Source organism: Dendrobates tinctorius, unplaced genomic scaffold, assembly GCF_039654945.1.
Source record: "Dendrobates tinctorius isolate UK_male_01 unplaced genomic scaffold, ASM3965494v1 ptg000155l, whole genome shotgun sequence".
Taxonomy (NCBI): domain Eukaryota; kingdom Metazoa; phylum Chordata; class Amphibia; order Anura; family Dendrobatidae; genus Dendrobates; species Dendrobates tinctorius.
Window position 1 is genome coordinate 1,802,107 of NW_027361822.1, and position 26,140 is coordinate 1,828,246.

Here is a 26,140-nt window from a genome sequence, read left to right on the forward strand (position 1 = left end):
GAAATATATGGTGGAAGGAGCAGGGTGACAGCAGCACAGAGTATTTCAGGAGAGCAGTGTGCTGGTCTATGGGAGGTCACAGAGGGAGATATATGGTGGAAGGAGCAGGGTGATAGCAGCACAGAGTATTTCAGGAGCGCAGTGTGCTGGTCTATGGGAGGTCACAGAGGGAGATATATGGTGGAAGGAGCAGGGTGATAGCAGCACAGAGTATTTCAGGAGAGCAGTGTGTTGGTCTATGGGGGTCACAGAGGAACATATATGGGGGGAAGGGGCAGGGTGACAGCAGCACAGAGTAATTCAGGAGAGCAATCTGCTGGTCTATGGGGGTCACAGATGGAGATATATGGTGGAAGGAGCAGGGTGACAGCAGCACAGAGTATTTCAGGAGAGCAGTGTGCGGGTCTATGGGGGGCGCCCTGTTCGGTGCCAGGGATTGTACATAGAGCGCTGTGTTTTATACACATGGATGGACCGTCTTCTTGTCTGCTCCACAGAAATCCAGGAAACATTTCTGCTGATTGATGGCCTGTTCTGATCCAGACTTTGCATACAAAGACAGTCAGTAATTTGCAGGCCCCATCAAAATGGCTGCTCACTGTGTTCCTAGATGTCATCCTCTCTTTTCCCTTAGGCCTGTTTCACACTTCCGTTTTTGACCATCAGTCAAAATCCGCCGTTTTTAAAAAAAAAACGGATCCGCCATTTTGTTTGGCGGATCCGTTTTTTTCCCCATTGAGTTGCATTACCGACGGATGGCCATCCGTTGGATCCGTTTTTTGTGGATCCGCCAATTTTTTTTGCGTCCGCCGACATGCCTAGACGGACCATGCAACATTTTTTTTTGCTGCAGGATCCGCATTTTACAGTGCGCATGCCCGGAGGAAGGAAGTCAGCTGGAAATTTAACTCTCTCTCCTCCCCCCCTCGGCTGCGGTTCCTTTAAAATTCTTCATTCATCGGATCCGTCAAAAAAACGGTCCGGTGCCATCCGTTCACATCAGTTACCAATGGATCCGTTTTCCGCCATTTTGGTGAATTTTATCTGACACAAAAAACTGAAGTGTGAAACAGGCCTTTGCTAACACCCAGAAGGGGAGAAGAGTGACATCACACCCATGTCAGCAGATTCCGCCCATAATTACTGCAGGGCAGTAATGTGAGCTAGTTGTACACTAGGTTTTTATGCCAAATTTCAGTAGCTGCTCCCCCTAGTGTTAACAAGTGGAAATGCCAAACTTTTTAAAATTATTTTTCATATTTTACAAAATTAAAAACAAATGATATTTTTTAAGAAAATGTAAACATTAATTCTTCACATTTTTTCAATTGCTGAAAAAATTTTTTTTGGATGGCACCTTCCCTTTAAAGAGGTCCTTGGATAGTGCCACAAGAAACCCAAGAGCTTGCTAGGGCTGAAGCTAATAGATCTAAAGACGTCTAAGAGAGTGGGACTTATGGGAGTCCAGAGCGGTAGATGCAGAGTGTCTACAGTAATAGGACACGGAACCGCTGAGCGAATAGAGAGAAACTTGCTGATCAGGACTGTGGCCTAGAAGCTGGGTTGTAGTGAAGTAGGACCAAACTGTGTGCTTCACCGGCCCGGGAGGAGATTACAGAGGAAGGATACGATGTATGTGAAAATGCTGAGCATTGTGAAGGAAGCATGCTTGAGACTGTGTACGCGCTTATCCCTTGTACATAAACCTTATCAAGTTCAGTAAAGTCCCCATGTTTGAATGGAAGTCTCTTATTAATCTGTGGAATTTGTAGTCCTGGCCAGCCAACACCGTCGGCTAAAGGCAGCCTGCGTGGGTGCAAGGCCCTCACATTGCCAACACCCCGTCAGGACCCATCTTTTCTTGTAAACTACCCGGACGCTCTGGAGCAACAGCTCAACCATGGCTACCGCCCGCGGTCACTTTACACACCCACATAGTAACAGAGACTCCTCTCTGCACCTAGACAGTAATAATGCCCCCTATGCCTCCTTATAGTTTTGCCCCCCCTCCATTAATAATGCCATCCTGTGCCTTATAATAAAAACAATAATATTATATCCCTCTTTTCTTATAATAATACTCCTGTGTCTCATTTTAATAATGACCTTGCAGTGTTCCTCTTTATGATGATAAAAGGAGGTACACCGGTGGAGAGCTTATCACTAGGAGACATCCCGAAGGAGGGTCATTAATAAAAGGAAAATTATAGCCAGCTCACCCAGTTAGACGTCCTTAGTGGTTCTGTTCACTGCCAGGAAGCCGCACGGAGTTGTAACGCGTAGTCTGCATGCATAAAGCAGCAGTGTGCCCCTTTTTTTCTTCTGACCCCCTGTATATATTTGGGTTTCTGCCACATGGAACTATTTTAAAAGATAAAAATAAAATGAATTTTATGGCCAAATAGGAAGCATCCGCTGGAATTATTGCTGTTTTTTTGTTTCTATTAATAAAAGGAGGGACAATTTTTTTTATTAAAAGGGGACAAACTGTGGTGGTAATAATGACCCCATTGTTCATCTATTTACTAATGACCACCCCAGTGTGTCTCCTTATCATAATACCGCTCATTTAATAATGACCACCCAACCCTGTGTGCCTCCATATGATAATGTCCGCTCAATGTGCCGTCACTGCTTTTGATTATGACACCCCAGTGTACCTCTTTTCGGTAATGACACCACAAGAGTTCCTCCCTTGCTTTTGATTATGATCCCTCCCTGTGCCTCCTTTTCATAACGACCCCTTATGTGTCTCCCCTATTTTTGATAATGACTCTTCCATGTGTGCCTCCCTTATTTTTTATAATGACCCCCATTTGCCTACAACCACTAAAGAGAGACATCAAAGAACAGATATGCGCACACCCAAATACATTAATTCATCAATTTTATTTGACAAAACGTTAAAATACAAGAACAATCTCAAAGAATAAAAACAGTTAAAACTGATAAACAACACTATTAGTACCAATAAGTAATGGTATCCAGTATCCACATTAGCCAGAAATAAGGGGGTGAGGGTCAAAAAATATATATGGGTCCTCCCTTCTACAAACTGGGAGATGAAACAGGAATAATGCGCTATACAAAAGATTTCTACTCAAACGCTACAAGACAATACCAGTGCAAGAATAGCTACCACAAATAATAATAAATAATAATAATAATAATCTTTATTTATATAGCGCCAACATATTCCGCAGCGCTTTACAGTTGAACAGTTTCAAACACAACAGTCATAAGTAACAACGTTAACAATACAATAATTAAAGCGAAATAAGACGACCCTGCTCGTGGAGCTTACAATCTACAATGAGGTGGGGGAGATACAAAGCACAGGTTTGTATTTACAATGATGTATTTACAATGACGGTCCAGCCATCTTCAGGGGGTGGGGGTTAGATGGAGATAGTGAATGGGCTACACACACACAAACATGACTTTGATTACTGAATGTGATAGGCCGCTCTGAACAAATGTGTTTTGAGCGAGCGCCTAAAACTATGCAAATTGTGGATGGTCCTAATATCTTGGGGTAGAGAATTCCAGAGGATTGGCGCAGCACGGGAGAAGTCTTGGAGTCGGGAGTGGGAGGTACGGATTAGGGCAGAGGTTAGTCGAAAGTCATTTGCAGAGCGCAGCGGTCGGTTAGGCCGATAGACAGAAATGAGGGAGGAGATGTAAGGGGGTGCCGCACTGTGGAGAGCTTTGTGGGTGAGAACAAGTACTTTGAATTGTACCCTGTAATGAATTGGCAGCCAGTGTAACGACTGGCGAAGAGCGGACGCGTCTGAGTAACGATTAGCCAGATGGACAACCCTGGCTGCTGCATTAAGAATAGACTGGAGAGGGGAGAGTCGAGTGAGAGGGAGGCCAATTAATAGAGCATTACAGTAGTCCAGGCGGGAGTGGATCAGGGCGACAGTGAGAGTTTTTGTTGTTTCCATGGTGAGAAAAGGGCGGATTCTAGAGATGTTCTTTAGGTGTAAGCGGCATGAGCGGGCAAGAGATTGTATATGGGAGGTGAAGGAGAGATCGGAGTCGAACATAACACCCAGACAGCGCACCTGCTGTCGTGGTGTTATTATGGTGCCACCCACAGAGAGGGAAATGTCAGATTTAGGGAGGTTAGTAGATGGTGGGAGCAGAAGTTGTTCAGTTTTGGAGAGGTTGAGTTTCAGATAGAGAGCAGACATGATGTTGGAGACTGCAGACAGACAGTCAGTGGCGTTCTGTAGTACAGCGGAGGTAAGGTCAGGGGATGATGTGTACAGTTGTGTGTCATCAGCATAAAGATGGTACTGAAAGCCAAATCTGCTGATGGTCTGTCCAATTGGGGCCGTATAGAGAGAGAAGAGAAGGGGGCCAAGGACTGAGCCCTGAGGTACCCCAACAGTGAGAGGAAGAGGAGATGAAGTGGAGCCAGAAAACAGAACACTGAAGGAGCGGTCGGAAAGATAGGAGGAGAACCAGGAAAGAGCAGTGTCCTTAATGCCTAGTGACTGGAGCCTAGAGAGTAGGAGAGGATGGTCAACAGTGTCGAAAGCTGCAGAAAGGTCGAGAAGAATGAGCAGAGAATGGTCACCATTACGTTTTGCTGTCAGAAGGTCATTGGTCACTTTGATGAGTGCAGTTTCTGTCGAATGTAGGGGGCGGAAACCGGACTGTGAAGGGTCTAGGAGGGAGTGAGTGGAGAGGTAATGGGTAAGGCGTGAGTATATCAGGCGCTCCAAGAGTTTAGAGATGAAGGGGAGATTGGAGACTGGTCTGTAGTTGTTTGTGCAGGATGGGTCAAGGGTGGGTTTCTTTAGTAATGGAGTAATGATAGAGTGTTTGAAGGAGGAGGGGAAAATGCCAGAGGAGAGGGAGAGATTAAAGATTGTAGTTAGGTGAGTTGTGACGACTGGGGAGAGAGACTGGAGGAGATGTGAGGGAATGGGGTCGGTTGTGCATGCGTGCATGTAGTCGGACGAGAAGAGGAGAGGAGCCTGGAGACTTCTTCTTCTGTGATGGGAGCAAATGTGGAGAGTGAGCCAGGGGAAATGCAGGGAGGGATGGGAGTCACTGAACTTGGTGATTGGGAGCGGATTTCCTGACGGATATTGTCTATTTTCTCTATAAAGTGGGAGGCCAGGTCATCAGCGCAAATGTCTGTGATAGGGGCTTGTGCTTTTGGCCTGAGGAGGGAGTGAAAGGTGTCAAAAAGTTTCTTGGGGTTGTTGGATAGTGAGGAGATCAGGGTGGTGAAGTAGGTCTGTTTGGCGAGGTGAAGGGCAGAGTTATATGTCCTTAACATAAATTTGAAGTGTATGAAGTCTTCTGGTGTGTGTGTTTTCCTCCATAAGCGTTCAGCACACCTAGAGCATCGCTGGAGAAATCGGGTTTGCGATGTGAGCCAGGGCTTTTTCACTCTGTGTTTGGAGGTTCTGAGGGTGAGGGGAGCTACTTGGTCAAGGGTGCTTCTAAGAGTGTCATTGAAGTGATGTACAGCCCGATCAGGACAGGACAAAGAAGAGATTGGGGACAATGATGAGTGTAGGGAGTCTGAAAGTGTATGAGGGTTAATGGCTTGTAGATTTCTAACTGAATGGTAGGTAGGAGGGTGCTGGAGTGAGCGAGGATTTGTGAGTGTAAAGGAGAGAATGTGGTGGTCAGAGAGGGGAAGCGGTGAGTTATCTAGGTAGGAGATTGAGCAGAGCCGGGCGAAAACCAGGTCCAGGGTGTTACCGTCTTTGTGTGTTTCAGAGGTTGAGAGCTGAGAGAGGCCTAGAGAAGTGGTTAGTGATAGAAGCTGGGATGCAGATGTGGAAGTGGGGCTGTTAATGGGGATGTTGAAGTCTCCCAGGATAAGGGTTGGTAGTTCTGAGGACATGAAGTGCGGCAGCCAGGCAGAGAAATGGTCCAGGAAGTGGGTGGGTGAGCCTGGGGGCCGGTATATGACCGCTACTCTGAGGGAGAGGGGACGAAAGAGCCTGATGGTGTGGACTTCAAAAGAAGGGAATGAGAGTGATGGAACTGAGGGGATGACCTGGAAAGTGCATTGTGGGGACAGGAGTATGCCGACTCCACCACCAGGTCTATTTGTCGGTCTCGGGGAATGGGAGAATTGTAAGCCACCATGGGAAATGGCAGCAGGAGAGACAGTGTCAGAATCCTGAATCCAGGTTTCCGTGAGGGCCAACAAATTCAGAGAGTTTTTCAGAAAGTAATTGTGTAGGAAAGGAAGCTTGTTGCATACAGACCGTGGATTCCAAAGGGCACAATTGAAAGAAGGAGATGAAGGAGTGCAAGTGATATTAGTAAGATTATTAAGGTTTCGATGTGAGGTAGGGTAGGGGTTGAGGTTGGGGGATGGTGGACCGGGGTTGGGGGAGATGTCCCCTGAAATCAGTAGGAGCAGGAAGATAAAGAGCAAGTAGTTTTTGGAATTGTATGAAGATTTTTTGTGCAGTGTGTTTGGGCAAGATGGGCTGAGGCTTTTTAAGAAGGTGAGAAGTGCATGGGAGCTGTACATGGGAGAAGGAAAGAGAGAGGAGCCGATGTATACGAGTCGTGATGGAGGGGGGATTGGTCGGTGAAAATGGATTGCAAGAGAACATAGGAGGATAGGAATAAAGCACATGGATAAAAGGGACAGCAGAGTGTGGGTTACCTGACTCCTGCCCTGACTAACTGCCATGTAATAACTGCTGTATCCCGACGCTTATCTTCATGACGCTTTGCTTCTGTGATGCGTGCACCCTCACATGCGTGCACCCCTAAGAATGGTTCTAAATTTATAGTCCAGACTGCTGGGTCAGAAGAGATGGATTGTGGGAACTGGTTGAGGATAATTTGGCAGCTGGGCTCAGCACAAAACAATAGACAAAACAATCCAAAGTGCAAATAAATATACATAGAAAATAGACGCCAACCATCAATATATCCAAGCATGAGAATAGTAACATCAGATACTAATGAGCATAAGAGCACAATGTGAAAAGGTCATGTAAAAAATATATGAATGTAAGAATGGGGACCCCGGTGCGACTACCCCACTGCTCCACTCTACTAATTGTGCACCTTCTCACATTCCCAACTCTGTGACATGTCACTGTGTGCCTACCGACATTCCCAGTTGTGGTACATTGCCACTATGTGCCTACCGACATACCCCGGTCTGCTACATTGTTGCTGTGTACCTCCTAACTAGTGATGAGTCGATCAGAAAAAAATTGAACATGCTTGTTCCTGCAAATTACTCGGATTGAGGCTGAAGGACTATTTGTAGATCTGAAGCCTCTGTCACTCCAGATCTATTCCCAGCACAATGCCGCCTTCTACTGCTTAACTGATGGCTCCTTTGCCTAAAGTCACATAGCATAGAGGCTGTCAGTCAAGAAGGAGGAGACGGTGGTGGGCTGGGCGTAGAGCTGGAGTGACTGAAGCTTCAGATCTACATAGAACTCTTTAGCATCATTATCATAGCAATTCAAATACTGATTTCTCAGTTATGGATGAAAAAATTGCCAAGGTAAATGCAATATAGAGCTCGTTTTTGAAAGCGCTACATGCACATATAAATAGATTGGGGTGTGAAATCCTGCTGACAGATTCCCTTTACCATATAAAAAAAAACACAAAAAGCACAAAAAAGTTTTTAGCATAAAACCTATTTAATAGACAAGGGGCAGGTTCTTCATCTAGAGAAATAAAAGGTTCAATGTCCAGAGGCGACAGGAGTTCTTTACCTTGAGAACTATTAATTTGCGCTTAGTCTACCTCAGGACCTGGTCACAATAGGAAACATTCATGGTTTCAAAAAGGGTTTATGTGATTACAGAGAATTAAAAAAAAATGACGTAAATGAATAAAAATATTGATCTGAGTGTCAATCCAGCCTGATCGACACTTGGGTATACAAGGGAAAATATACCCTTTTAGGGCAGTTTGGTTCATACATTATAGTTTTACCCCTTCCCTTACTTTACAGCGTCTTTTATTCCACGGATGAATTTTCTAACAAAATTTTCTTAACCATACTAAGTATCGTATTTTTCGGATTATAAGACGCACTTTTTTTCCCCAAATTTGGGGGGAAAATGGAGGTGCGTCTTATAATGCAGATATACCTTACTGGTACCGTTGCTGCAGACCGCAGGCTGGGATGAGGGGGTGCCCGGCAGTGCTGCGGGTACTCATGGAACTGCGTGGGCTCTGGCCTTTCACTAAATGTTGGCAGAGCCCCCGCAGCACTGGAGACACCCGCAGCAGCACCAGGCAGCAGCGCCAGACACCCTCGCAGCACCGGACACCCCCGTAGCACCGCCGGGCACCCACAGCAGCACCGGAGACACTCGAAGCAGCACCAGACAGCACCGCCAGACACCCTTGCAGAAGCACCGGACACCCACAGCAGAGCTCTGCACATCGGAACACCCCCTCATCTCAGCCTGCAGCATCACCCCACTCTTCCAGCAGCGACCCTAGGACCCTGCTTCACTGCAACCACCACCCCGATAAGCAATAAGACTCATGGATTATAAGGCTAAGTTCACACGTAGCGGAACTCTCGTGGAAATTACCGCGAGAGTTCTGGAATTCCATTCTGCGGGAAAATCGCATTTTAAATTCCCGCGGAAAAACTAGCATTTTGCAAGCGTAATTAGCTTGCAAAATGCTAGCGTTTTCCAAGCGATCTGTAGCATCGCTTGGAGAACTGAGTGACAGGTTGGTCACACTCGTCAAACATAGTGTTTGACAAGTGTGACCAACTTTTTACTACTGAGGCCGCCTATGCAGCATCAGTAGTAAAAGATAAAATGTAAAAAATAATAAAAGAAAAGAAAAAATGGTGTTATTCTTACCTTCCGATGTCCCGCGCAGCCTTCCCGCCTCTCTCCACGCTCCCGTTCCCAGTAATCCTTTGCGAAAATGCCCGCGATGACGTCCGTTCTCGCGGGATCGCGGTGTCTCGCGGTCATTCGCGATGACGTCGCGCTAATGACCGCAAGACTTCGCAATCCCGCGAGAACGGACGCCATCGCGGGCATTTTCGCAAAGGATTACTGGGAACAAGAGCGTGGAGAGAGGCGGGAAGGCTGCGCGGGACGTCGGAAGGTAAGAATAACACCATTTTTTATTTTAAATTCTATTTTTTACAGGGATATGGTACCCAAAGCCCGGAGGACAGTCTCCTCTCCTCCGGACCGTGGGTACCATCCGCAATTGTTCTGCTTACTTTTCGCATGGTGTGCACAGCCACATGCGGGAAGTAAGCGGAACAATGCATTCCTATGGGTGCGGGATCGCCGCGATTCCGCAAAATTAATGAGCATGCTGCGTTTTTTTACCGTGAAGCGATTCTGCCGCGGTAAAAACCACAGCATTAGCACAGCATTGCGGAATCCCATAGGAATGCATGGGATGCTTATTTTTCGCGGCAAAATGGCGCAGTTAAAACCGCCGCGGAAACACGAAAAAAAGCCACGTGTGAACTCAGCCTAAGAAGAACCACCAATTTATTAAAAAAAAAAATTTAGTCTATTTTTCTCCTGAAAATTTGGGGTGCGTCTTATAGTCCAGAGCGTCTTATAATCTAAAAAAATACGGTAAGTATGCAGTTATGTATATTCACGCCACAGGTTCTAAGGAAATATTTTACCATCTAATGAATAAAGCACTAAGCACAAGGACATAAGTTTTGAAACGCTTAATATTAAACTAATGGCATTATCAGACCACCTCTCCCACCTAATCCGATATCAGGAGTGGGTAGAGGATGCTGTGTACATAGACATTTGCCAAAACCACCATCTAATGCTCAGTTGTTTCATCTAATTTTAGGACATGCTGTTAATAAAATAAGAAAAGCTGGGCATAGGATGGTTGACTGGGCAACTGTTTTGATCACGTATAACAACGTTTCTTCACAACCGATGTGATATCGGACAGAAGAGAGTAACATCGGACAAACCATTTAACATGTTATTACACTCCGGCTTGGACTGGCCCACAGCAAAACAGGAGAATCCTCCGGCGGGCCCCTGTGGACTTATTTGAGCAGTACTTGGCACAATATTCTTGAATCACTATGTACAGAGAAAGGCGGCATCTTATTAATTTAACAATCTACCAGTTCATTGTTATATACGTGTCATTGAGGATAATGTCACTATCGCATGTAGCTGAAAAGTGGGGTCCTGGAGTTGGTTACTGTTGGGCTCTTGGCACCCCAGTCCGACACTAATTACACTGCATGTATAAATGTGAAATACTTTATACATGATTGATTTATAGGCAAGTTATTTGAATACTGCTCGCTTTCCAGTGACTGATAGCTGCATGCATTTCCTAATAATCAATTGATCTATATTGCTTTCACTTGAAGACAGTGACTGCTGTACTTTTTCTTATAAAATTTGTTAACCCCATCACAACCTTCACTGTACTAGTACTGCTCTGCGGGAACTGCATTTCTGGCCAAAGCAGTACTAGTACGGCGGCCCAATCACCGCAGCCTCACGCTGAGTGCTTGTCACGGGGCTTAGTTCAACTAAAGCTGAAATACCCGGGGCCCCTGTGGTGTCCCTTTACTAGGGGAAACCCTGTCTGACCCTCAACCCAGGGTTTTTGCTGAAGGTGCAAATGCCTGAGCCTCCGACCTTTCCTTATCTCCTGCTCAGCCCTGCACTTAACCCTCCACCCTCCACCCAGTGAGAAGTCACCACCAAAGCTCCCACACAAATAATGACAGACAGGGAGAACTTAAACTGCACTGCGCCGCACACACACAGGAATAAACAGTAATGTGAACAGGGCACAACTAAACACAAATATGGGAAGGAGAAAGGATAACGACGGATCATACGACACCAGATATGAATCTCTCTCTCTTGAACACCTCCACTCCAGACCGGAACCACTTGGTATGAAACACAAGCTATAATCGGCGACGCCCATAGGCCAGCATGACTATTTAAAGACCGTGGGCGTGACTAACCATCCAACCTGGTCTCCAGCAGGATTAACCCCCGAGAGCCTGAAGATCAGGCCGGCGCCACTGAGGCTATAGTGGCTGGAGGTGGAACTACCTCTGCCTGCCGGATGCTGTGGTGTGAACAGCGTCCGACATGACAGTACCCCGTCTTCTACGAGGGACCCCAGGGCCCTCAAGACTCATAGGACCCGGCTTGTCCGGATGACGACGGTGAAAAGAACTGACCAGCCGATCCGCATGTATGTCTGAGGCTGGAACCCAAGACCTCTCCTCTGGACCATACCCCCGCCAGTGCACCAAATACTGAAGAGTACGGCGTACTACTCGAGAGTCCACTACCTTGGCGACCTCGAACTCTAACTCGCCATCCACCATGACTGGAGGTGGCATCGGCGTCGTGTCCACCAAGCCTACCACCTTTTTCAATAAAGCCCTGTGAAACACGTTGTGTATCTTGTACACCGCGGGAAGTTCCAACCGATAAGCTACTGGGTTAATGATGGCAGAAATCCTAAAAGGCCCAATAAACCTTGGACCCAGTTTTAAAGAAGGGATTTTGAGTTTTATGTTCTTCGTAGCTAACCACACCCATTCACCCACACACAGGTCCGGACCTGGCACGCGTCTACTGTCAGCCACCCGTTTGTACCTGGCACTCATGCTCAACAAACGCTGTTTCACCCGCCTCCAGACTGATGACAATTGGGCTCCTAGCTGATCCTCCTCCGGGACACCCCCGGAGTCACCCTGACGTAAGGTACAAAACTGAGGATGTTGACCGTACACACAAAAGAATGGAGACTCTCCTGATGACTCTTGGCGGTGATTATTTAATGCGAATTCGGCCAGAGGAAGGAAAGTAGACCACTCCTCCTGGTTGTCGGACACAAAGCATCGTAAATACTGTTCTAGATTTTGGTTCATGCGCTCAGTTTGTCCATTAGACTGTGGATGAAACGCCGATGAATGTGACAACTTGATCCCCAACCTTGAGCAAAAAGCTCTCCAAAACCTCGCCACAAATTGCGTACCCCTATCAGATGCTATGTCAGACGGTACTCCGTGGAGTCTGACCACCTCCTTCACAAATACCTGAGCCAACGTCTTAGCATTGGGCAAAGAGGACAACGCCACAAAATGCGCCATCTTTGAAAAACGGTCAACCACCACCAGGATGACCGTGTTCCCTGCCGAGGCTGGCAAGTCAGTGATAAAATCCATGGAGATTTCTGTCCATGGCCTATTGGGTACCCCCAGAGGCTGTAGCGTGCCAGCAGGACGGGTTCGGGGTGACTTAGCCCTAGCGCACGTGATGCAAGCTGTCACGTACGAGACCACGTCCTGCCGGATTTTGGGCCACCAGAAACGACGCGATACCAGCTCTAAGGTGCCCTTCACCCCTGGGTGACCAGCCAGTACCGAATCGTGGTGTTCCTTCAACACCTTAGGCCGAAGATGCAGGGGTACAAATGATTTGTTGGCGGGAAGTCCTGGTGGTACCTCCTCTTGGGCCTCGGCAATCTCCGCCTCTACCTCAGTCGTGAGAGCCGAGACCACTACCCCTTTCTGGAGGATGGGTACCGGCTCTTCCCGAGGTTCTCCCCCCGGAAAACACCTAGACAAAGCATCCGCCTTGGTGTTCTTAGCCCCGGGATGGTACGTCACAAGAAAATTGAAACGAGTAAAAAACAATGCCCAGCGAGCCTGCCTAGGAGACAGACGCTTGGCCGACTCCAGGTAGAGCAGATTCTTATGGTCGGTGATAACTGTGACCTGGTGAGCCGCCCCCTCCAAGAAGTGTCGCCATTCCTCAAAAGCCAGTTTGATGGCCAACAACTCCCTGTTGCCGATATCATAATTCCGTTCGGCCGGCGACAACTTCTTGGAGAAGTAGGCGCATGGATGCATCTCGCTCAAGGACGAGCCTTGAGACAGTACTGCCCCCACTCCCACCTCCGACGCATCAACCTCTACCACAAAAGGTTTAGACACGTCTGGTTGCACCAGAATGGGGGCTGAAGCAAAACTATTCTTCAGACGCTCAAATGCACGTATAGCCACCTCAGGCCAGTTCGCCAGATCGGCACCCTTTTTTGTCATGTCCGTGAGCGGTTTGGCGACAGTCGAAAAGTGTTTTATAAATTTCCTATAATAATTCGCAAACCCAAGGAACCGCTGGAGTGCTTTCAGACTCTCCGGCCTCTCCCATTGCAACACCGCTTGCACCTTAGCGGTGTCCATTTTAAAACCAGCTGCGGACACAATATATCCCAAAAAGGGCAACTCCTGGACAAAAAATAAACATTTTTCCAGCTTAGCATAGAGCTGGTTCTCCCGGAGCAACTGTAACACCTGCCTAACATGCTGCAAATGAGTGTCCCGATCGCTGGAATAAATGAGGATATCATCCAGGTATACAATCACAAATCTCCCCAGGACATGAGCAAAGACATCATTAATAAAATGTTGGAAAACGGCATGGCGCGGTGGTCAACCCAAACGGCATAACCAGACTCTCAAAATGACCCTCAGGAGTGTTAAACGCCGTCTTCCACTCATCCCCCTGACGGACCCTTATGAGGTTATACGCCCCCCTGAGGTCCAGCTTGGAAAACCATTTTGCCCCCGCTACCTGGTTGAACAAATCCGGGATCAACGGCATTGGGTAGGGATCACGGATAGTAATCTGGTTTAACTCTCGGAAATCCAGACACGGGCGTAACCCCCCATCTTTCTTCTTAATGAAGAAAAACCCCGCGGCTACAGGCGAGGACGAAGGCCGGATGTGACCTTTGCTCAGACTCTCCGCGATGTAGTCTTTCAGAGCTTGTCTCTCAGGACCAGAAATATTAAACATCCTGGCCTTAGGTAATTTGGCCCCGGGTTTTAACCTAATAGCACAGTCATAGGCTCTATGTGGAGGCAGTTCTGAGCAACCCTTCTCAGAGAAAACATCCGCGAAATCCTGCAAAGCCTCCGGCAGGCTGGGCGTCACGGTGGACACACATGTGGCCAAGCAATTGTCTTGGCAGAAACCACTCCATTGTACTATGTCCTGAGTTTTCCAATCAATTACCGGGTTGTGCCTGGACAGCCATGGAAAACCCAGGACCATTTGAGCTGGGAGATTACGGAGGACCCTACATGTAACCGACTCAGAATGTAGGACCCCAATGTGGAGTTTCACCTCTGCCACAAACTCAGTAATCTCCCCTTGAGGGAGGGGAACAGCATTAATGGTCACCACCTGTATGGGGTGAGGAAGTCTTTCAATCTTAAACCCGGCGGTGTGTGCAAACTCCTCATCTATGAGATTGGTGGCGGAACCGCTATCCACAAACACTGATATAGGTAGCTCTCTGCCGGCGACAATAACCCTGGCAGGGAGCATACATTGAGACACCATCATGGAGGATATGCATACGCTCAGTTGGGTCTCCTCCATACCCTCTGAGCTTAACAGTTTTCCGCCGGTGTGACCCTCTTAGGTAGTACCGGGCAAACGTTAACATAATGACCTCCTTTACCACAGTAGAAACATGCTCCGGACTTCCGGACTCCCGGAGCGCGAGGCTGAACCTGTGCCACGCCAGCAATCTGCATAGGTTCAGGGGACTCATCTACTTCAACCACACCTGCACCTCTGTTTTCCCCCAGAGGTAGCGTCTCCTGTGCCCCCTGACGAAAACGGCGATCAATACGTATCACCAAACTCATGGCAGACTCCAATGATGCCGGAGTCTCATACATCAAGAGGGCTTGTTTCACCCTCCCTGATACCCCATGAATAAACTGGCTCCGCAGTGCTGGGTCATTCCACTGTGTGTCTACAGCCCAGCGGCGAAATTCCGAACAATAGTCTTCTGCCAAGCGCTCCCCCTGGCGGAGGGCGCGGATTTTAGATTCCGCTAGAGCCAGTCGGTCAGGGTCATCGTAAATGAGCCCGAGGGCAGAAAAAACATTATCGACCGAATGAAATGTAGCAGAGTCAGGTGGTAAGGAAAATGCCCATGCTTGGGGGTCACCACTCAGTAATGACAACACCAGCCCTACTCGCTGGGCCTCATTACCTGAGGATATTGGCCGCATGCGGAAGTATAATTTGCAGGCCTCCCGAAATACGACAAATTTGCTGCGATCGCCTGAAAATCGTTCTGGCATCGGAAACTTCGGCTCTGCACCGATACCTGCAGATGCCGTTTGCACCTTTGCTACTACCAGGCCCTGCTGCTGAACTGCCCCATTCAACTCGGAGACCTGTATGGACAGCGCCGCCAACTGGCGGGTTATGGAATCTAATGGATCCATGGACTCCTGAAAAAATGTGGGCCGATTATAATGTCACGGGGGCTTAGTTCAACTAAAGCTGAAATACCCGGGGCCCCTGTGGTGTCCCTTTACTAGGGGAAACCCTGTCTGACCCTCAACCCAGGGTTTTTGCTGAAGGTGCAAATGCCTGAGCCTCCGACCTTTCCTTATCTCCTGCTCAGCCCTGCACTTAACCCTCCACCCTCCACCCAGTGAGAAGTCACCACCAAAGCTCCCACACAAATAATGACAGACAGGGAGAACTTAAACTGCACTGCGCCGCACACACACAGGAATAAACAGTAATGTGAACAGGGCACAACTAAACACAAATATGGGAAGGAGAAAGGATAACGACGGATCATACGACACCAGATATGAATCTCTCTCTCTTGAACACCTCCACTCCAGACCGGAACCACTTGGTATGAAACACAAGCTATAATCGGCGACGCCCATAGGCCAGCATGACTATTTAAAGACCGTGGGCGTGACTAACCATCCAACCTGGTCTCCAGCAGGATTAACCCCCGAGAGCCTGAAGATCAGGCCGGCGCCACTGAGGCTATAGTGGCTGGAGGTGGAACTACCTCTGCCTGCCGGATGCTGTGGTGTGAACAGCGTCCGACATGACAGTGCTGTGGCGATCGGGTGTCAGCTGTATATGACAGCTGACACCCCGCAGCAACGCCCACGATTGGGGCTAGCACCGATCGTGGGCATTTAACCCCTCTGATGACGCCGTCAGTAGTGACAGCGGCACAGAGAAGCATAGCACAGGGAGGGGACTCCTTGAGCACTTCCATCAGAATAACGCGATGCGATCCCGTTATTCTGATGGTGTCCATGGAGACCCTCCGGCACCAAGATGGCCGCGGGGTCCTGCAGGGAGGTAGCTTTTCAGTGCCTGCTAAGAGCAGGACCTGAGAAGCATCCTTCCCTGCCTGTCAGATCGCTGATCTGATACTCAGCAGAGCTAAGTGTCAGATCAGCGATCTGACATTATATAGTAACTAGATGGTGGCCCGATTCTAACGCATCTTGTATTCTAGAATATGTATGTAGTTTATTTATGAAGTTTTAGTAATAATGCAATAATGCACCCCCCAATCCGGATATGCATGGTCCTCTCACACCCCAATCCTGGTATGCATGGTGCCCTCACCCACCAATCAAGATATGCATGGTCCCCTCACTCACCAATCCAGATATGTATGGTCCTCTCACCCCCCAATCCTGATATGCATGGTACCCCTCACCCCCCAATCCTGGTAAGAATGGTCCCCTCACCCTCCAATCCTGGAATGCATGGTCCTCTCACCCCCCAATCCTGGTATTCATGGTCCTCTCACCCCTCTTTCCTGGTAAGCATGGTCCCTTCACCCCCCTTTCCTGGTATGCATGGTCCCCCTCACCCCCCTTTCCTGGTATGCATGGTCCCGTCACCCACCTTTCATGGTATACATGGTCCCCTCACCCCCCTATCCTGGTATGCATGGTGACCCTCACCCCCCTTTCCTGGTATGCATGGTCCCCTCACCCCCCTTTGCTGGTATGTATGGTCCCCCTCACCCCCCTATCCTAGTATGCATGGTCCCCTTCATCCCCCTTTCCTGGTATGCATGGTCCCCCTCACCCCCCTTTCCTGGTACGCATGGTCCCCTCACTCCCCTTTCCTGGTATGCATGGTCCCCCCCCCCTTTGCTGGTATGCATGGTCTCTGTTAAAATAAAAAATAGTTATATACTCATCTTCCGATGGCCCGCGATCTCCACTCCACACTCCCGGCATCTTCCGGTCCCAGTAATGCTTTGTGCGAAACACCGCTGATGACGTCGCGCTCTCGCGAGAGTGACGTCATCTCCGGTCTAAGGCGCAAAGCATTATTGGGACCACGAGGCCGGGCGCGTGGAAAGGAGATCGGAGGCCGTCGGAAGGTGAGTATAACCTTTTTTTAATTTTATTTCTCTTTTTTACAGATTAATAAGCCCTACCCCCGATTGAGCGCTGCGCCCGACTGCACCTGTCGCTGATTGGTCGTGGCCTGGCGACCGCAACCAGGCAGCGACAGGCGCAGCTTACCGTTACAAACAGCTGCGCCTGTCGCTGATTGGTCGCAGCCTGGCGGCCGCGACCAATCGGCGACGCGGGATTTCGGTTACAGACAGACATGATAAGACGATTATATATATAGATGTCCCATATTGGGACAATGTAATAAAGTTAAAAAATATATATTATAATGTGTAAAAATATTTTTTTTAAAAATCCCCAAATAAAGAAAAAACAAATAAATAATTTTACCAATAAATACATTTATTTATGTAAATAAAAAAAAAACAATAAAAGTACATATATTTGGTATCGCCTCGTCCGTAACGATCCGCTCTATGAAACTATCCCACTAGTTAACCCCTTTAGTGAACACCGTAAAAAGAAAATAAAAAATGAGGCAAAAGCAAAAAGTACAATAAACCGTGATCAAAAAGACAGATGTAAATAAAAATGGTACCACTGAAAATGTCATCTTGTCCTGCAAAAAATGTCCTGCAAAAATCGAGCCGCCATACGTTATCAGTGAAAAAATAAAAAACAAAACTCAAGATAAAAAGCGGACGGCACCGCTGTTACCGTGTGACTTCAAGGAGTGCAAAGTAGGCTGACAACGGCCGTTTCGCGCTGCTCGAGCGCTTCAACGGGTCAAAACAGTTTTGACCCGTTGACATGTTTTTGATATGTCAATAAATCAGTGAAACTTCAATCTCGATGAGTGCGACCTCTTCTCTTTGCATGGAAAAAATAAAAAAGTTATAGCTCGCAGAATAAAGCGATGCAAAATAATTTTTTCTACAAAATAGTTTTTATTGTGTAAAAGCGCCAAAACATAAACAAATTATATAAATGAGGTATCGCTGTAATTGTACTGACCCAAAGAACAAAGCTGCTTTACTAATTTTACCACACGCGGAACGATATAAAAAAAAAAAAAAACAATTACAGAATTGCTGGTTTTTGTTCATTCTGTCTCCCAAAAATCGGAATAGAAAGCCATCAAAAAATGTGACGTGCCCAAAAATTTACCAATAAACCATCAGCTTGTCCCGCAAAAAACAAGACCTCACATGACTCAGTGGGCCAAAATATGGAAAAATTATAGCTCTCAAAATGTGGTGATGAGTTTTTGCAATAAAAAGCCCTGCCGTGTGCCCAAACAGGGGTTTTCCCCCACATATGGGGTATCAACGTACTCAGGAGAAACGGCACAACAAATTGTATGGAGCAATTTCTCCTGTTACCCTTATAAAAATGCAAAATATGGAGCTAAAAAATATTTATTTGGGAAAAATGTGATTTCTTTATTTCCACGGCTCTTTGCTATAAACTTCCATGAAGCACCTGTGGATTCAAGGTGCTCAATACACATCTGGATAAGTTCCCTTAGGGGTCAAGTTTCCAAAATGGTGTCACTTGTGGGGGATTTCCACTGTTTAGGCACATCAGGGGCTCTTCAAACACCACATGGAGTCCGCTAATTATTCCATCAAATTTTAGATTCAAAAAGTCAAACGGCGCTCCTTCCCTTCCGATCCCTGTCGTGCGCCCAAACAGTAGATTTTCCCCACATATGGAGTATCGGCATGCTCAGGAGAAATTGCACAACAAAATGTATGGTCCATTTTCTCCTGTTACCCTTGAAAAAGTGAAAAAAATAGGTATAAATGAAAATTGTTGTGAAAGAAAAGTAAATGTTTATTTTTTCCTTCCACATTCCAAAAATTCCTGTGAAGCCCCTGAAGAGTTAATAAACTTCTTGAATGTAGTTTTGAGCAACTCGAGGGGTGCAGTTTTTAGAATGGTGTCACTTTTGAGTTTTTTCTTTCATGTACACCCCTCAAAGTGACTTCAAATGTGATGTGGTCCGTAAAAAAAATGGTTTTGTAAAATTTGTTGAAAAAATTAGAAATCGCTGGTCAACTTTTAACCCTTATAAAGTCCTAACAAAAATAATGTTTGGTTCCAAAATTGCGCAGATGTAAAGTAGACATGTGGGAAATGTTATTTATTAACTATTTTGTGTAATATGACTTTCTGATTTAAGGGCATAAAAATTAAAAGTTGGAACATTTTTCAAAATTTTCGTCAAATTTCCATTTTCACAAGTAAGCGCAAGTCATATCATAGAAATTTTACTGCCATCAAAAAGCACAATATGTCATGAGAAAACATTATCAGAATTAGTGGGATCTGTTGAAGCCTTCCAGAGTTATTACCGTATTTGTCAGACGCACCCAAGCAAAAAATGTGAATGAATGGGGGCACAGAGCTTATATTTAAAGCACCAATCCAGCACTGACGAATAACACTGGAGTGCTGCTTTAAGATCCCATGGGAGAGCTATAACTCCCAGCATGTCCTGCAGATCCTATGGCACTCTGGGAGTTATAGTTCACCACAGGAGTGGCAGAGTGCTTTTTTATGTGTTGTAGTTACTAACCTTTTAATTAATTCTTACTTGTACAGGCAGTGCAGGCCCCCCAGCCAGCCCTAACCCACACTGAATCCCACACAGCATTGAATTCATCACTATAAGGCTGTAGACAAAAAACAAATGCATGTCATATGTAAAAAGCACAAAATGCTTGAAACATCAGTGAAACCAATCATTTGTGTTTAAATACGGTAATCAAGACTGCATATACCTATTCACAGCACCATATGTGTAGCTAAACATAAGAACAAGGAACAAAAAGAATGTCCCAAAGTACAATGATGTAACAGTTGCAAGCCCAATGAGCTGGTCCACTGAGTGACCAAAAAAGCAGTAAAACCTATGAATAAAACAAATTTAAACGGATAGCCAAACCAATTCCTCTGATGTGACAAGAAGGAGCAGCCTGGAGATTAGACTCATTGATGTGAAAATGGAAGCGCCGTATAGGGAGCCATACAAGCTGACGGGAATAGTAGGACCTGTGATGACATCATGAATAGGGAGGGCTTTGTGCGGTCATGTTATGCTTCAGCCCGCCCTCTTCATGTCCTCACCACAGATCCTATACCAAACACTCACCATCAGCAGGAGCCCGGGCTGTGCTGTCAGGTATGCGGCGATCCCTCTGCGGCACCCTGCTCCTACCCCCTCCTCCACCGGACACACGATCTCCCCAGCCGCTGCAGGAATCTGGCGCTGGGGAAACCATGAGGGTCCGCTGTTTAAGTGAAGAAATATTAATTTGCTGCTCCCCGCCCACTGCTCGGCGTTGACAGGTGGCTGGGAAGCGGCTAATGAATATTTACTTCACTTTAATCATTGGGACCACTGGTTTCCCCAGCACCGGATTCCTGCAGAGGGATCATTTTCCTGCCTCCTGTGCGTGCGATCCCACTCCGCAGCTGCCCCCCTCCCCACATGTTACATTTGGACCATAAGACGCACCAACACTTTCCTCCCATATTTAGAGGAAAAAAGTGTGTCTTATGGTCCCAGAAATACGGTATCTCATAAATGGACCAGTGAGAATTGTAAAAATTTGCTGGGTCAGAAAGGTTGAAAAAAGGCTGGGTCGTGAAGCTGTTAATAAAGTTTTAAAAAAACAAACTGGCTTCTCCCCTCCTCTTCGATGTGTAACAAAATTTGATTTCTCTGTAAAACATTTTTCACATTCATAACATGAAAATGGCTTCTATCTTTTTCAACTTTTTGATGTATTTCTGTTAAAACATTTCCCATATTATGAACTTGACTATGGTTTCTTTTTTGTGTGAGTTTTCTGATGTTTATTATGTGTTTTGTGGCGAAAACATTTCCCACATTCTGAACATGAATATGGCTTCACTGTGTGAGTTCTCAGATGTGCAACAAGATATGCTTTTGCTATAAAACATCTCTCACATTTGGAACATGAAAATGGCTTCTCTCCTGTGTGAATTCTCTGATGTGTGACAAGATGGAATTTCTGTGTAAAACATTTCCCACATTCAAAGCATGAATATGGCATCTCCCCTGTGTGAGTTCTATGATGCATTACAAGACTTGACCGCCCTGAAAAGCATTTTCCACATTCTGAGCATGAATATGCCTTCTCCTTTGAGTGAATTCTCTGATGAACGATAAGACTTGACTTATCTGTAAAATATTTTCCACACCCAGAACATGAAAATGGCTTTTCTCCTGTATGGATTCTCTGATGTATGACAAGATGGTATTTCTGTGTAAAACCTTTCCCACATTCTGAACATAAAAATGGCTTCTCCCCTGTGTGACTTCTTACATGCTTAACAAGAGTTAATTTCCTAGAAAAACATTTACCACACTCAGAACATGAATATAGCTTCTCCCCTGTGTGACTTCTTTGATGTTCCCCATCCCTTCTTTTACTTTTCTTCTTCTTATCAGTCTGTGAGGAATCATAAAATAAGACCTGTTTAAAAGGATCAGATGGTAGATCTTTACTGTGATAGGCTGGTGATATATCTGGGATAAAGACATGATCTTCACATGTATCTGGCATGATACCATGATCATCTGCTTTCAAATCTGAATGTATCAAATGTCTCTCTGAGCTCCTGGTACAGTTATCTGCCAATAATAAAACCAAATGTATTATTTTACAATAAGAGTATACTGAAATTATATAACGTGCACACTACATGCTGTGAGAATTCTCTGGTGTTGGCGCCGGGATGTGTATACCTCCAGACACATTGGGACTAGATGTGTGCAGCATCGCTTATTAAAATTCCATTGACCAAGCCCGCTTGTACCCTAAGGCCGGACAACCTATTTAAGACAGTGGTGGCAAGATTAAGCCTAAAAGCAAGGACTAACAGAATCTGATGTTAAGCCACCAGATTTTGCTCTTTTTGTTATTAGCTTCACTGTTGGAGCGAACTACTTCAGAGGTCCATGTTTTAGTTTACCAATTTTTTGAAAAATATGAGTCATCTATTTATATTTGCTCCACTTCATCTCCTCTTCCTCTTGCTGTCGGGGTACCTCAGGGCTCAGTCCTTGGCCCCCTTCTCTTCTCTCTCTACACAGCCCCAGTTGGACAGACCATCAGCAGATTTGGCTTTCAGTACCATCTTTATGCTGATGACACACAACTATACACGTCATTCCCCAACCTTACCCCCTCTGTACTACAGAACGCAAGTGACTGTCTGTCCGCAGTCTCCAACATCATGTCCACTCTCTATCTGAAACTCAACCTCTCCAAAACTGAACTTCTTCTGCTCCCGCCATCTACTAACCTCCCTAAATCGGACATTTCCCTCTCTGTGTGTGGCAGCACAATAACACCCCGGCAGCAGGCGCGCTGTCTGGGTGTTATGTTTGACACCAATCTCTCCTTCACATCCCATATACAATCTCTTGCCCGCTCTTGCCGCTTACACCTAAAGAACATCTCTAGAATCCGCCCTTTTCTCACCAAGGAAACGACAAAAACCCTCACTGTAGCAATGATCCACTCCCGGCTGGATTACTGCAACGCTCTATTAATTGGCCTCCCCATCACTCGACTATTCCCTCTCCAGTCCATACTTAATGCAGCAGCCAGGGTTGTCCATCTGGCTAACCGGTACTCGGACGTGTCCGCTCTTCGTCAGTCTTTACACTTGCTGCCCATTCATTATAGGATCCAATTCAAATTACTTGTTCTCACCCACAAAGCTCTCAACGGTGCGGCACCCCCCTACATCTCCTCCCTCATTTCTGTCTATCGGCCTAGCCGATCGCTGCACTCCGCAAACGACTTTCGACTAACCTCTGCACTAATCCGTACCTCCCACTCCCAACTCCAAGACTTCTCCCGTGCAGCTCCTATCCTCTGGAATGCTCTACCCCAAGAAATTAGGACTAACCACAATTTGCACAGTTTTAGGCGCTCCCTCAAAACACATTTGTTCAGAGCAGCTTATCACGTTCACTAATCAAAGTCATTCTATGTGTAAGGGTGCGTGTGTAGCCCATTCACTATCTCCATTCATCTTTCACTCCCTCAAGATGGCTGGACCATCATTATAAATACACCATTGTAAATACACCCCTGTACTCTGTATCTCCCCCACCTCAATGTAGATTGTAAGCTCTCACGGTCATCTTATTTCATCTTACTTCGTCTTATTTTGCTTTATTGTATTCTTAATGTTGTTACTTATGACTTGTGTTTTGAAACTGTTAAACTGTAAAGCGCTGTGGAATATGTTGGCGCTATATAAACATTTTTATTATTATTATTGTTATTTAGTGAAATGTTGAGAGGAGACACAAAAGATCAACCAACAAAAAATCCACCCCCGAGTACTGCAGGAATTAAGTACAGTCATAGATAGACCATTATTTTTAATCTTTAAAGATTCCATAATAACAGGATCTGTACCACAGGACTGGCGTATAGCAAATGTGGTGACAATATTCAAAAAGGGGACAAAAACAGAACTTGGAAATTATATGCCAGTAAGCTTAACCTCAACTGTGGGTAAAATCCTGGAGGGTTTTCTAAGGCCTCTTTCACACATCAGGTTTTCGCCATCAGGCACGATCCGGCGCTTTTGACAAAAACCGGATCCGACGTAATGCAATGCCGGATCCGGTTTCCCCCCATTGACTTGCATTAGAGCCGGATCGAGCCGGATGGCCATGCGTTTCATCCGGTTTTCGCCGGATCCGGCAATGTGTCGCGATCCGGTGTCTGGAAAAAACGGCTGCTGTAACATTTTTTGTCTCCGGCGAAAAAGCCGGACACGCCGGATCCGGTGTGTCCGGCTTTTTCACACAATGAAAGCCTATGAGCGCCGCAATGCGCTGGATCCGGCGACAGCCGGATCCGGGTTTTTTGGTCTGAGCATGCTCAGTAGCTCTGCCCACAAGACACATATATAAAAGCATGACAGTGGGACCCTCAGCCACACCCAACATGCCACCCAAGACAGCAACCAGGCGCAGGAGACCACTGCAGCAGCACCATCAGCACCACCACCACCCCAAATGGAGCAGCATGCTGAACAACGGGAGGGGAGTCCAGCAGCAGATGAGAGATGGTAATTATCAAATCCCCCATTCCTCCAAACTAGGGCCATGGAATATCAAGATATTCATTGGCCCTTTGTTTCTTTTTATTCAACAGCCGCCCAAGAGATGCAGCAGCAGCAACAGTGGCAGCACTGGCAGCAGCAGTAACACCACCCACAGGCATGGAGTCTGGCCAGCAGGAAGACAGCACATCTTCTTCTGGGAGCCCTCCCTCGCATCGTCAGCGTTTGACGGTAAGTTTTTATTTCCAAAATCCATCATCTCTGTAATATATGTCTATTCATTGCCTTTTATTTCAAAACAGGAATCACAAGATGAAGAGGAGCTCCCAGAAGAAGAAGGAAGGGGTGGACAGACTCCTGGAGTGGGCTCACAATTGGTAAGTTTTTTGCATCAAACGCAGAAACACAACATCACACTACACACAACACATAGAAAACAATGTTCTGCAGACCACACACAGCAAACAAATGCCTACATCCAAAGATATAACATTTTTTGTTTTCTTCTCTAGTCTTCCCAATCTGGTGCTCGGCCAAGAGGTCCTCGCAGTGCCTCCCAGGGTCGTCGGCGACAGCAACGCGGCGGTCACCAGCATGTAAGTATAAATATTTTTGCTTTGTTTTTTTGCACTTTTTATTTCATTTCTTTTGTGGAGGCTAATTATGTTATTTTTGTCTTTTTCTTTAACAGCCTTCACAGCGTGCTCCCGACTCTGACGGTGAGGATGGAGGGATTGATGTGGACCACCTCATCGATCTCGTCAGAGAAAGGGAGCCGCTATGGAATATGGCTGACCGCCGCCATGCTGACCTTATCGTTACCCGACGACTCTGGGAGGAAATCTGTTCGCTCCTTGTGGACCGCTGGGAGGACCTCGATGCTCGGGCCCAGATTAAAGAGCGTAAGTATATACAGTACCGGTTGCTTGATGTAAACCAGTGTTTCCCGAACTCCACTCCTCGTGGTCCCCACGGATCATGTGTTCAGGATTTCCATTTACTATGGAAATCCTGAAAACATGACCCCTGGGGACCATGAGGACTGGAGTTTGGGAAACACTGATGTTGTATACTAACCACTCCTTTCTCATTTCAGGGGACAGAATTGTGAAGCAGTGGCTGTCTGTGAGGGATCGTTTCAAGAGGAGCGCAATAAAGAGATGCGGGCCCCGAGTGGATCTGGAGGACGCAGGAGCAAGTACAAGTACGCACAAGCCCTGTCGTTCCTCCGGGAAACAATGGTCACCAGAAGGTAAATATTACACAGCACATGTGAAAAAAAATGTTTATATGTAACTTTTTTTTTCAGCCAGGGCCATACCATGTCACTATTTTAATTGTTTTTTTTTCTCTTTATTCCACAGCACGGTGAGCAGCACTCGGGAGCCTGCACGATTGGACCCTTCTGAGGCGATCCCTGAGGAGACCGGCACCGAGGAACACTTCGACCGCCCCGGTACATCTGCACCTTCCCAGCCTTCCCACACATTCGACCCATCTGTCCCATCCACCAGCACAGGAGCATCGTGGCCGCCTACATTACATGAAGCTGCTGGTGAGGAGATCGCTTTCCCTTTACCCCACCCTTCTGCCCCTGCCACCTCTAGTACACCTGCGGGTACTGGGCGGCAGCGGCAGAGGGGTCAGGAAAAGAGTTATGCGCCAGAGTTCTTGCATCTGAATGCATCTTTCCAGAACTGTCTAAAAGTCTTGTCAGAGCAAATCTCCGCTGGCTTTCAGCAGATCAACTCCAGCATTCTGGAGGTGAAGACACTTCTGCAAACCATGCATTCAGAAGCAAGATCTTCGCCAAAC

At 46.6% G+C, this 26,140-nt stretch overlaps 1 protein-coding gene across 1 annotated transcript in view; it reads right to left on the minus strand.

The window, feature by feature from the left end:
- Positions 1-19,938: 19,938 nt before the first annotated feature.
- LOC141051165 (uncharacterized) overlaps positions 19,939-26,140 on the minus strand; it is a 28,620-nt gene continuing 22,418 nt past the window's right edge. The window contains exon 8 of the mRNA XM_073548029.1: positions 19,939-21,911. Within this exon, the coding sequence (XP_073404130.1) occupies positions 21,031-21,911 (881 nt within the window). The 3' untranslated portion in view covers positions 19,939-21,030. The remainder of the gene's footprint in view (positions 21,912-26,140) is intronic.